The following is a 13,659-nucleotide window of genomic DNA, read 5'->3' as shown; positions in this document are numbered from 1 at the left end:
TTGGGATTGCTTTCCTCACCCATTCTGTTTCACACAGCTGGGCGCGTGGTGGGTTTTCCCCATTTTCACTCAAGTCAGAATTCGAATCTGATTCATCCCCGCTCGTCTCGCTTTCACTCTCATCAGAAGATAAGAATTTAGACGGCGTACTCGGGCTTTCACTTCCGTTATCCGATTCGGAATTCGATTCATTTTCTGAATTTTGAGAATCTGATTGAATATTTGACCATTTGAGACAGGGACCCAGCACAGCTCCACTAGAGTCACTCTCTGATATATTTTTAAAAGCTTCTTTGTAATACACATTTTCATTAAAATTTACATTTATACTTTCAAAAATTTTTCCGCTTTCGGGAATCCAGATACGAAAACCCTTAGTGTTAAATGCATAGCCCAAAAATATACCCTTTTTAGCTTTTACATCAAGTTTATGTCTTTGCTGACGGGGTGTTCCAAGATAACACAAAACACCGAAAGGTTTGACGTGCCTAGCACTTGGCTTACGTCCACCATATAACTCAAAAGGTGTTTTAGTTTGTCCTGAGTGACAAATCCTATTCCAAGTATAATTGAAATAAAGCATAGCATCCGGCCAAAATCTTTTACTTAGCCCGCTTTCTTCCAATAATACTGTTGCAGCATTAGCGGCTGAGCGATTGTACACTTCGGCCAAACTATTCATCTCTGGACTGAAAATATTGGTTAACTCATGTTTTATACCGTTATCCAAACAATAATTGTCAAAAACTTTATTTACGAATTCTCCCCCGTTGTCAGTTCTAACAGCTTTTACTTTAAGATTTAAAAATCTTTCAGCACGCTTTATGTGCCTTATGAAAATTTCTGGTACTTTGCTCTTTTCACTAATTGGATACAAAGCAGATTTACGTGAAAAATCATCAATGATTGATAAATAAAAACGTTCCCCCTTATTTCCCTTCATGTTACATGGACCCCACACATCAGCATGAAGTAATTCAAGGGGACATTTAGACCGTATTTTACCTATTGGTTTAAATGAAACACGTTTAAATTTACCAATTTTACAATTTTCACAATCTATTTTTACATTTTTGAATTTAGGCAGGCCATGGACACACTCAAATTCACCGCTCTTTCTGATACTATCGGTGTTAATATGTGCCAGCCTTCTATGCCACAATTCTAATTTTTCTACATTAGAGCATTCAATTTTCTCATTTTCGAAATGATCATTACTTTTATTTGGTTTTATACTTTCATGATACGATTTATTATACAAAATTTGAGGTTTTACAAAATAAATGCCATTTCTTAAAATTGCTCTAAATATAAATCCATTTCGACCAGATATCGTCACGGAGCCGTTTCCCCCTTCAAACTTAGCACCCCCCTTATCGAATTTAGTACCCGATAACAAATTTTGACGCAGATTAGGAGAGTACATTACATCTTTTAAAACAATGATAGTATCATCAAACTTTAATTTCACAGTTCCCATCCCCAAAATGGGGAAAGTTTCATTTCTAACGGCTACAGCCATTTCTTTGTTTCGTAATGGTTTAAAGTCCTCAAACGCACTACGAATGTTGACAAAATGATGGGTGGAACCAGTGTCGAAAATAAATTCATTTGGGTCTTCTGATACTTCATTCAGATGTACTTCGGAAATGAAAAAGTTCTGGTACTTACATGCTTCCTTTTCCACTGATGGGGAACTGCACCTCGCAGTTTTCTTGTTCGCCTTCCTCTTGTTCCGGATTGGTGATCTTGACTTTCTGTTACGTTGTTCGAGGTCCTTGTCAAGCCTCTTATATTGACACACATTCCGCCTGTGGCCGGGTTTATTACAGTTAAAACAAATTAGTTTCCCTTTTACTCCTTTCTTGTCAAAATTACCCGGTTTCTTTACAAAGTTAGCCCTGCCGATAATTTTATCGTCCTCATCTTTTAGTCGAATTCGCGATTCCTCGGCAATAAGTTCGCTGACTACTTTATTAAATGTGAATTCCTGTGCAGTAGTTCTAAGAATAACTTGACAAATATTGTCGAATTCTGAGGGCAAATGACGCAAAATTTGAAAAATCAAATAATTTTCAGAGAAATTCGCGTCTATAGCCTTAATTCTTTCGAAAATTTGCCGAGTACGGGCAGCGAAAAGATTTATCTACTCTTCCTCTTTTATACGACATTGGGATAACTCTGAAAACAATGTCATGTGCTGACAACGATTGTCAGGAAAGAAGTGATCTTTCAAAGCCTTCCAGGCATCAGCCGCGTTGACCTGATTTTCGATTATCTTTTTGAAATTTTTCTCCAAATTTAAATAAATTATGGATAGAGCCACATCCTGTCGATTTTGAAAATTACGAATCTCTTGCTCAGTAGCCTTTTTTCCATCATTAGAAAAAGGTTCCTTTTCAATGCCATTAACTATCTTCCATAAACCTCGTTCCATTAGGACAAATTTGATATCAGATGACCAACTCACATAGTTGTCAGACCTTAATTTTTCGATAGGAACACTCTGGGATGCCATGATTGATAAGAATATGAAAAACGCCAAAAAAATAAAAAAAACCTAATTGCAAAAAAAACAACCAACAAAATCTCAAAACATCCCCGAAAAAAAACCTAAATAGTGCAACTGTTACAGCTTCCCCCCTGGAACAAGTCCAGGTCTTCCGCTGAATTTAGCAGCCACTATTCTGCCTAACACCAAACCAACTATATCCCCCCATAAAATGCAAACGAAACGTCTGAGAAAAGTTTACACTACACATGGCTTAAAGATTCGATACAAATTTCCAAAAAGCAAAAGAAAAGCTTCTATTTTCACAGTTTTCATTCAACGCCGATGCGGGGAAAACAATTTGAAAAGATTTCCAAACACTTGTCATCTACCGATTCAGCAAAAAGACAAGTCAGTTACAACATTCCATTTCATCACAAAAACACGAAGTCTAATACTCTACTCTGCTGACAATTCGAAAACATCTTAATACATCATGATACTGAACACGTAGTTGTTATGATACAATTGGGTAGGGCTGGGCCCATAACCCTTATGATAACTTACGATGTTTAAACGAAAAGCCGAAGGGCTAATTTCGTAAGTCAGTCAACAATGTTACATGCTTATACAAGCAGAGATAATATCATACAGTGGAAGGTGCAGAATCAAATATTAATGTGAAGAAATGAACATTGGAAACTTGTTAAAATCTTACCAAGAATTTATTGGTCAATAGTAACTAAAATAAATATAACTAACAAAAATAAGTTCTTAAGAATAAAACCCGGCCATAAGTGGAGGCGGAGTTCGCAACTCCCCAACACCTATCGGACCTAACTCACAAGAGGCTGACGAACACAAAAGAAGAGAGAGAGAACGATTGGAATCGTTCACTATTTATACTTGCCTCATTTGCATATGATTGGGCATCAAAGGATGCCAACCTAAAACTGAAACTTTACACGTGCCGAAAGAGTTGAGAAGTTAATCTAATTTGAATAAAGTTAATTTTATATTACATTACATTAGGAATGAGAACGCGGATAAATATCGTTTACCGATGTCTATCAGGGGCCTCTTTGTCTTGTGGTGCAGGCCAATTGTTGTTAATAGACGTACTAATGTAAGATTTTGAAAGCTTTTTTTCGTCCTGGGTCCTTTTTCAGGCCGCGTCGGACCCTATTTTCTCTGGCCCCCTCCCGTTTCCTCAATGTGGGAGCCATGGACCCCATAGCTCTAAAACTAGAGAGAGAGTTGACAAAGAGAGGAAAGCATTCGCACCTGTGGACTTCGGCTGTTTACTTTGGCCCCTGAGCTAAGGGTGGAAGAAAAATTAATCTGCTTTGAAACACTTTTTTCGCATTGAGTGAACAAGTTTAATTTTTTCTTCTTTTATTACGCTTTAAAAAATGTTAGATGTTAATTAAATGTATTAAGTTCAATAAAAAATTGCTTAAAGTGGCCCACTCGGCGGTTGGCCCAGTCGGGGATCTCCGACTAGCTGACCTGGCCAGTCCGCCCCTGGTTTATACTGTATAGAACTTGTATGGATTGACCCCTTATGTGAAATTACGAGAATTCAAACAACTAGATAAATGCAATGGTTCGGTTCAACTCGAATATTGAAGGCGACCAAATTGACTGAACCATTACTTCGGTCATTCGTCTGGTCAGTGCTAATTCTGTATTAGCTACCAGTTTGTTTGACACTCTTGGCTTCCTTAAGAGGTTTTCTACCTCCAGCTCAGTCACTTTCCTATGCCGGGCTGATGAGTGCTAATAAGCACGAAACTGCAGTCCTCGGCTGGAATTCACTGAGCTGGAGGTGTATTTCATGTATTTCTGCCTTAGCCCTGGATATAGGGCGGTAACTTACTGAACATCAAAATAATTTTTTTTTCTTTCTCTTTTTGCTCTTCACAAAAAATCTTCCTATCTGGCTAAAAATTTGTGGCTTCCAGTTGAAGACATTAATAGTACTTTCATTAATATATTTCTAGTAGTTTCACACAAATATCATCTTTAATCGGTCATGTGTACTACGGTGGATTCAGTAACTTAAAAAAATCAATTGTCTGAAAAAATATCAATGCATAAAATCAATGTGTAGAAAAATATTACCTAGTCACAAATAGTTACTATACATATACAGTCGAACCTGTTTATCTCGAACTTGCCTATCTCGAAAACCTCTCTGTGTCGAAGTTTTTCATTTTCCCTGCACATAAAGTATTTATTGAATGTTTTCCCCCATGTTTGTCTCGAATGAAATTTTCTGAAAACCTGCATAACTCGAATTTCGACTAAAGTGTCTTTTTTGAATTCCATCCCCAACGATCTTTATTGACTGGAATTAGGAGACAGAAAGCATTTTTCTTAATATTAGCAGTCACATAATCCTCCAGTGTTAAAACTTTATGTACAAAAAGCAAGTTTTCCAGCAATTATATCCATTCTGAAACTGAGAGGAAGGGGACATTGTTGATTTGTAAAATTGCTTCCAAAGTTTTACTTTCGAGTCATTGCTCCAATTACTTATTTTTAGAACTTTTTTCAAAACCTCGGTATCTCGAAACCTCCACATCTTGAATTTTTCCTTTCTCCCGTAAAATTCGAGATAGACAGGTTCGACTGTATAACAAACAAATGAAATAATTGATGTTGGATTTAGGCCAAATCTCTAAATTTCTCTTCAGAGTAGTAGGCAGAAGAAGAAAATATCTTGCAGTTATAAGAGGATTATTGTATGTCGTATGCATACTTATTCTGAAGGATAATAGTTTGATAGTTTATCAATGCCATAATACGCACTTTTGCCAATGATAGTAGAAAGAAAAGCCAGCTGCTTTCCATTGAAAATTAGATTCATTGTGGCAAATGTTGTTTAACTGAGGATATTTATTTTGGAAGGAAAAGCTACAACTATAATAGACGAGTTTCACTACCAAAGGAATCTTTTTGTTTCAAAGAACGTCGCTGCAGGGCGGTTGAAATAAATATGTGTATTTCTTCAAATATACTTATTCATGAATAAAACAAATTTCCTCAAACTCATAGTCCAATCTCAAATGCTATTGTGAATTATACGAGATGGACCTCTGCCCATATCTTTAAACTCAGTATGTTCTTTAAGAGCTATTTTTTTCCTATATCACGAATAGAGAGGAAAATTCAACACAATAATTAAGGAAACATTTCAACAAGTACTTCATAAACATGCTTTTGAGAAAATGAAACAAGAAAAAAATGGTTAGTTTTGCTAAACTTACAATAAAAAGAAGTAACTAATGAAATTTTACCTTAGTTCAAGTTACTCTAGTAACAAAAATACGCTGATTTGAAGGATTAAAATTTAGTAGCATGTAAAAGACACTTCAATATGTTCGGTAAAAAAAAATTGAGCAAATTTAGAGCATTCCCTCATCTTCAAAAAAACATCTGAAATAGAGGGGAAAATGAAATTTTCGGAATTTTTTTATTTTTTAAAGTACGATTTCGTCATCAAGAAATTCATAAACAATTACTAAATTAGAGATAGTTAGTTATAGATAGTTTTTCAATCTGAATCATTTTTACTGTTATTTTTTCATTAAAATAGCTAGAAGAGTGATTTGAAATCTGAAGTAAATTGGCAAAATTTCAATCTTTGTTAATATCTCAGATTCAAAAAAAGATCCGAATAAATTATACTTTCCGCTTTCTCAATAGAGATTTGTTTATAGAATGTGAAATATTTATTTTTTAAGTGTATGTTTATAACTTATGGAGTTATGAGTCACAAAGTGGCTGCAATGAACTCTGAAAATTTAGGCTTAGCGTAAGCATCAACTTTTAATTTCAACAACAAAGCAACAAACAGCTTTTAAACTTCCATACTTTGCAGTCCCTCATAGATATGCATGGTTTACCTAAATAAATATTTTCATTGAAATCTGCGACATGTCAGCCACAGCTAGCTTGTCATTTTGCATGGAATGACCCAACTACGTTGCTCTGCTTTTATAACGGCTGAATCACCCTTTCAAGTTCAACTGAGATAACAATGAACTCGTAACAATATAACAAAATTTTTAACATAAATTAATTCAAATTTTAATTATACCTTTTTTTGAAAGAACTACGATACAATGCAAAATGTGAAAAGTGGATTTTTAGCTGCATTGATCCTTCCTACTAGTTAACAGCTGAGAACCTAAAACTGCTGTTCTCTCAGAGCGGCCTGCACTGGTAAAAAAAGCAGTGTGTTTATGTCAATGAAATATAAAAGTTCACATTTTATGTTCAAATAAATTCTAGTTACCATAAAGTATCTGCAGCTAAAAATTGTAGGATGGAGTCTGCTAATGTTTCTTTGTTTTGGTTACAAGGATTATCCAAAGCTGTATTACACAAAGATGTCTGGGGAAAAAAATAACAATTTTTACAAAAGAAAACCAGAAACATCCATGTTTTCTGCAGCTTAAATTTTATTCGTAGTATCATATTAATCCCAGTCAATGAGTGCTCAAAACGGGTATAGTGTGCATGGAACATGCGACAATTTTCAACTTGAGAATATTGTTAGGGGTAGTTAGTAAGTAAACATACTAAAAGTCCCCGACCCTGTGGGGTGAGCTAAAGGTGGGAGAGAGGGGGGAAGAAAGTTTTGGGTTTTTGAGAAAATGTCGGAAATGGTGGAAAAAATGCGTTTAAAATAAAAATTCAAGCTAAATAAACTATGAAACTGTTTCTACACATATGTGTCAAATTTCCAATAATGTTCCGGGATGAAAAATCTATGATTTTCGGAAAAATTCTCTCTTTTTGTCAAACATTTGCTCCTAGTGCTTCCCAGGATCAGTATTCAGGAAAATTGTCAATGACAAAGTTGTAGCGCTTTAAATTTCCTTCAATTTGATATGCTACTTTGTTATAGAGTATTCAACCAATGAAAAGTTACAGAATTTCAAACATGCACTTTCATGGCAAAAAATGGAACACTTAGCATTCATAAATTTCAAACTGACTCGAAAGGATCGCGCACATCCTCTTTCTTCAATAAATTTGACACAATCCAGATGGACAAAAAAAAAAATTTGTGAATTACTACAACTCAAATGATGGGTTGGGGCAGGGCCGGATTACCAAATAGGCAATGTAGGCAGTAGCCTAGGGGCCCCAGAGAAATATCAAAGTTGCAAATACAAAAAGTATATATATATTAAAGTATAAAAAGTATATATTATCTTCAAAAAAATGGGAGGGGGTTCTCCTTCCTTGTTTGTATTCAATAAAAATATGTGCTTGCGCGTTGGGTGTGAAAAATTTAGACGCTACAGACCCCCGCCCCCGTTTTATGACCTTGGGATGGCTCTAGGGGGCCCCATCACTTCTAATGCCTAAGGGCCTCCGACTCCTTGATCCGTTCCTGGGGGGGGGGGGGTCATAAAATTGTGATTTTGTGACAAGGGGGAGGGAAAGAGTAAAAAGTGTGACATCAAGCATTTTTTAATATGAATATTTTTATAAAAATTAGTTTATGAAAAGTACTTTGTAACAAATGGGGAGGGGGTCAAAATGTTGAGAAAAAGTGTTACATCATTTATGAACAGCCAGACTTAGATAAAATGAAAAGCTTTCTGCGAACACTAATCCTAACTAAAATTTTCTGCAAATAATCATTTTATCTAACTCAACCTTGAATGAAGAATTAAGTTTATATTCAAATATGAAAGAGACAAAAAAAAAATGTTTTGAATCATTTATTTTATTTTATTTTATTTTTTACAATAACATGTAGTTTGTACTTATTTTTTTCACCAACTGAAGAAAACTGCCGAAACCATTATTTTTTTCACACATGTGCTTTAAAAGGCTTTTGGAGAAAGGCTTTAACAGAAATAAATTTTTTGGGGGGATTTTTTTTTCAATTCCCTTCATTTTTTTTTTTTTTTATTAACGTTAAGCAGTCTGAAAAAATTTTCCGCAGAGAGCCAAAAATTTTCTGAGAACACTGTTCGCACATATTCGTCTATATTATTCAAGACTGTGAACAGCCCCTTACCAAGAAATCGGATGAAGATTTGTAGAACTACGTTTATGCAGTATGAACTAGCTCCATACCCATTGCATTATTTAACAAAAGTGAACTGAGGAAGTGCAGAAAGTCAGCATTTCCTCAGTAAGAAATTTGTTAGAAGTAATTAATAAGTAAACATATTGAAAGTCCCCTACCCTGGGGGTTGAGGGAGTTAAAGGAGGAAGGGGGAGCCAAATTTTGTGGTTTTCGATTATGTCTTGGAAACGGCAGGAAAAATGTGTTCCGAATAAAAGTTAACTATATTTATTGTGAAATTGTTTTCATACATGTCACATTTTCAGTGTTTTTTTAGGTACGCGTTCTTGAAAACCAATACTTTTCGAAAAAAAAATTACATTGTTCTTTTTGTCTCAGAGTGTCTGTGCCAAGCAGGTGCTCAATGGATCTTGTGCAGCAATCATGTGACAAGGACCCTGACGGTTTTCTGTGTCTTGAAAATCCACCGGCTGAACAGTTGAACTGCAGATACAAACCTGATACCAAAGAAATATGAAGCCTATGCCCAATCACAGCGACACCCAGCTGACAAGCAATCAAAAACTATGAAGTTCTAGCATGCACTCAATTTCATTACTCTTATTGAAATGAATATGTGACACTATAGCAGGATAATGAAAATTTTAATAATAGAAATAAGGTAAATGTAGCTAACTGGCAGCATCTTTTTGTAATTATAGTTTTTATTACATTATTATTAATCATATTTTGAAAGTGTTTATATGGAATATGGACTGACAGTAACTAGAAAATGAAAATATCATCTTTAGGGTGACATCTTAGTTCTATTCTGAGGCGGAAGGGTCATGTCACCAGCAGTGGAAAAGTTGTTCTTAGAAATTGGTAATGTATTGATGTCACTGTCATCCCCTTCATCCTGGATAAATATTTTGATTCTGTTGTTGTAACTGCCCTTGCAATGCAAGCTTGCGACAGGGTAGTCCAACAATGATTTTCTACAAGTGACCTCCTGGTCACTTTTAGAAAAGCAATCTGTCAAAGTCATCTTTAAGATACTGTCAGGAGCCACATCCAATTCCGAGAGTTTCAGCACGAGTTGGTCATTCCTCCTTTTCCAAACGTCCAATCCGGTACTTCATTATTAAGTTCCTAACTACAGATTATCTTGGTAGTACAGCAAAGTTAGAGATCAGTCTTGATGTTTGCAGCTACTTTGATAAATGATCTGTAACGGAACTCATCGAGGGACTTTTCAGTGGCTAGAGCACCGTACCAAGAGAGATAGATATGACCACCCCAGCAGCCTCAATGGATTCAGGGGAAGAAGAACTGTTAATATATACCTCAGATACATGTTGTTTAATTTCAGATTTCTGGCAGAATGTTGTGATCAGTTGAGGATTTGGCTATCAAGAGGACAACCAGGAAGACTTCCTCTCAAATGATAGGTACCGAAGAATTTTGCCATCTGATGATAGCCGTCTTCTCAATATCAAGGTCAACATCACCTAAAGCTTGGAGCGTATTTGTCTCTTTTTTCAGCAGCTTCATCATCAGCAGATTTGTCAGCTGACTGTTATTATGAAAGTTGGACAGTAACCTTCTTGCTTGACCGTCGTTTAAATTTTCTAACTGACGTTGATGTCCATATGGTTTATACAATCGTCTCTTTTTGCTTAACAGTATTGTAAACTAGGTATCCTCAAAAACAACAAACTCAAGTTTAATTAAAACAATGTTGTTATCAATTTCCTTAAACAGTATGTATAGTGCTGACTTTCTACACGACCTCAGTCCACCAATTCATACTGCATATATGTAATTTTGCAAATCTTCGTCCGATTCCTTGGTAAAGGGCTGTGTGTCCATAAATAATGTCGCACTTTTTTTCAACATTTTTAACCCTCTCCCCCCCCCCCCTCCTTCCCTTTGTCACAAAGTTCGTTTTACAAGCTACTTTTCATAAACATATTCGTATTAAAAAATGTTTGATGTCACACTTCTTACTCTTTCCTTCCCCCTTGTCACAAAGTTGCAATTTCATGACCTCCCCCCCCCCACACACACACACCTTAAACATCATTTGTGTTGTAGTAATCCAGAAATACTTCTTTATTGTGTATCAGGATTGTCGAATTCATACAAGAAAGAAAGTGCGTGATCCTTTCAAGCCTGTTTGAAATTTGTGAATGGCAAGTGTTCCATTTTTTGCCATGAAAGTGCATGTTTTAAATTCTGTAACTTTTCATTGGTTGAATAAACTACAACAAAGTAGCGTATCAAATTGAAGGAAATTTAAAGCTCTACAACTTTGTCATTGACAATTTCTATGAATACTGATCCTGGGAAGCACTAGGAGCAAATGTTTGACAAAAAGAGAGAATTTTTTCGAAAATCATCGACTTTTCATAACATATACCCGGAAAATTATTGGAAATTTGACACATTTGTGTAGAAAGTTTCATAGTAAATTTATTTAGCTTGAATTTTTATTTTAAACGCATTTTTCTACCATTTCCGACATCTTCGCGAAAAACCCAAAATTTTCTTCCCCTCTCCCTCCCACCTTTAGCTCACCCCCCAGAGTCAGGGACTTTTAGCATGTTTACTCACTAACTACCCCTAACAATATTCTGAAGTCAAAAATTATCGCATATTCCATGCATGCTACAATGTGTTCATTGACTGGACTATATGGATAATAATTAGTTAAAACTGCCTTTTGTTTTTAAAATCCATAAAAAAATTTTGTTTACACTTGAAATAAACAAATATACTGTCAGTCACACTTAATCAGGTAACGAATAAGTCAATACCCCGGTTACAAGAATAAAACTCTCCAAAACTAAATGTTTTCTCATACAGACAATTTTAAAGGTCTCCATTCAATTGAATAATTTCCCTGGATAATTCACTAACACTGGTCTGCTCTTTTAACATTTTTACTTGGCAAAATTTTGAATAAATTTAAAAAAAAAAAGATAAGATTGTTTCTTTAAGCAGGGGTGCCCACCTAGGGAAGGAAGGGGTCATGGCACAGACTGCGCCGCTGAAGATTTGAGGGGAAATTCTCTCTTGCTTTGGGAGGGAGTCTTCATATTTAGAGGGTGGGGGTGCCCCCCCCCTTGCTCTGGGGGGAGGGCAGCCCTGTTTTAAGAACAATGCTGGAAGAACTTCCATAAGGATTTGGAAAATGAAGGTTATACTTTGAACAAACATAGCAGAATGCAGCCCCTTGACCAGGGAATAATAGGCACTTAGGAAATAGAAGTGAGGATTATAAGGTTCTTTCAAGATTGCGGAAAAAGGATATATAAAAGTGTTCTCAAACACTTTCAGCAAACCATCCCCTTTTATGGACTTTTTCAAAAAGTTATGCAGGATGCAAAAACAAAGATTTTGTAGTTTAAGTTCTAAGTTACTTACATACTAAATTATTATATCATGTTATTGTTTATTGAATTAATTTCAAAAATTTTACACTAACATTCTTTTTTTTTTTAATAGCTAATGATTCAATACTGGTGTTTTAGACAACTGTTATTAATTTGGTAAGGCAAAGGACACTTCCCAGAATAATCAAATACCCCTTTAATTGAGTGCTTTATCATCACCCAAGAGCTACAGTAAGACCAGGAATAGGAACAGACAGCATTCATTTCAGCAGGTCTGACTACTTGAAAATATAAATCTTTCTCATAGAAAAATTACTGCTAAAATCAACTTATATGTATTGTCGCTTCTGAGCAACAGTAAGACATCTAATCCCAGGAATAACAGTAAGTTATACCACTGTTGCTCTGAGGCGATGATATCTTTGCTCATTTCAAATAAAAGAAATACACCCTAATGGGAATCTTTAAAATTTAAATACTACTCACTTCATGAGTTGTAGTAAGAACCTATTTAAGCTAATATTTTTACTCTGTATAAACTTCAAGATATATACGTATGAATTATCTACGGAAATTGCTACATTTCTGATCATTTAATATAATATTGAACTGCTACTGTTGTGTAGAGTTTTGAGAAAGTCCATACTGCAGAGCCTGAGATCGTTTGCTGCAATAAGTTTGAGAGTTCAGAAATTGAACTGCCCTGCTCAAAGATCAGATCTGAATCCCATAGAATACTTGTGGGATGTCCTATAAGAAGGTTTTGTTGTTATGATCTAGGCTACGGATAGTCAACCATAGTTTTTGGATATCGCTCTGAGGCGATGATATCTTTGCTCATTTTCAAATAAAAGAAATACACCCTAATCGGAATCTTTAAAATTTAAATACTACTCACTTCATGAGTTGTAGTAAGAACCTATTTAAGCTAATATTTTTACTCTGTATAAACTTCAAGATATATACGTATGAATTATCTACGGAAATTGCTACATTTCTGATCATTTAATATAATATTGAACTGCTACTGTTGTGTAGAGTTTTGAGAAAGTCCATACTGCAGAGCCTGAGATCGTTTGCTGCAATAAGTTTGAGAGTTCAGAAATTGAACTGCCCTGCTCAAAGATCAGATCTGAATCCCATAGAATACTTGTGGGATGTCCTATAAGAAGGTTTTGTTGTTATGATCTAGGCTACGGATAGTCAACCATAGTTTTTGGATATCGCTCTGAGGCGATGATATCTTTGCTCATTTTCAAATAAAAGAAATACACCCTAATCGGAATCTTTAAAATTTAAATACTACTCACTTCATGAGTTGTAGTAAGAACCTATTTAAGCTAATATTTTTACTCTGTATAAACTTCAAGATATATACGTATGAATTATCTACGGAAATTGCTACATTTCTGATCATTTAATATAATATTGAACTGCTACTGTTGTGTAGAGTTTTGAGAAAGTCCATACTGCAGAGCCTGAGATCGTTTGCTGCAATAAGTTTGAGAGTTCAGAAATTGAACTGCCCTGCTCAAAGATCAGATCTGAATCCCATAGAATACTTGTGGGATGTCCTATAAGAAGGTTTTGTTGTTATGATCTAGGCTACGGATAGTCAACCATAGTTTTTGGATATCGCTCTGAGGCGATGATATCTTTGCTCATTTTCAAATAAAAGAAATACACCCTAATGGGAATCTTTAAAATTTAAATACTACTCACTTCATGAGTTG

The 13,659-nt window shown here is 35.3% G+C and overlaps 1 protein-coding gene across 1 annotated transcript in view; it reads right to left on the bottom strand.

The window, feature by feature from the left end:
- LOC129231674 (ATP synthase mitochondrial F1 complex assembly factor 2-like) overlaps nt 1-13,659 on the bottom strand; it is a 67,699-nt gene that overhangs the window by 42,138 nt on the left and 11,902 nt on the right. The window contains exon 4 of the mRNA XM_054866040.1: nt 6,795-6,892. Within this exon, the coding sequence (XP_054722015.1) occupies nt 6,795-6,892 (98 nt within the window). The remainder of the gene's footprint in view (nt 1-6,794; nt 6,893-13,659) is intronic.

Source organism: Uloborus diversus, chromosome 1, assembly GCF_026930045.1.
Source record: "Uloborus diversus isolate 005 chromosome 1, Udiv.v.3.1, whole genome shotgun sequence".
Taxonomy (NCBI): Eukaryota; Metazoa; Arthropoda; class Arachnida; order Araneae; family Uloboridae; genus Uloborus; species Uloborus diversus.
The sequence above is the reverse complement of the archived record's forward strand: the minus strand, read 5'-3'. Positions and strand labels throughout refer to the sequence as shown.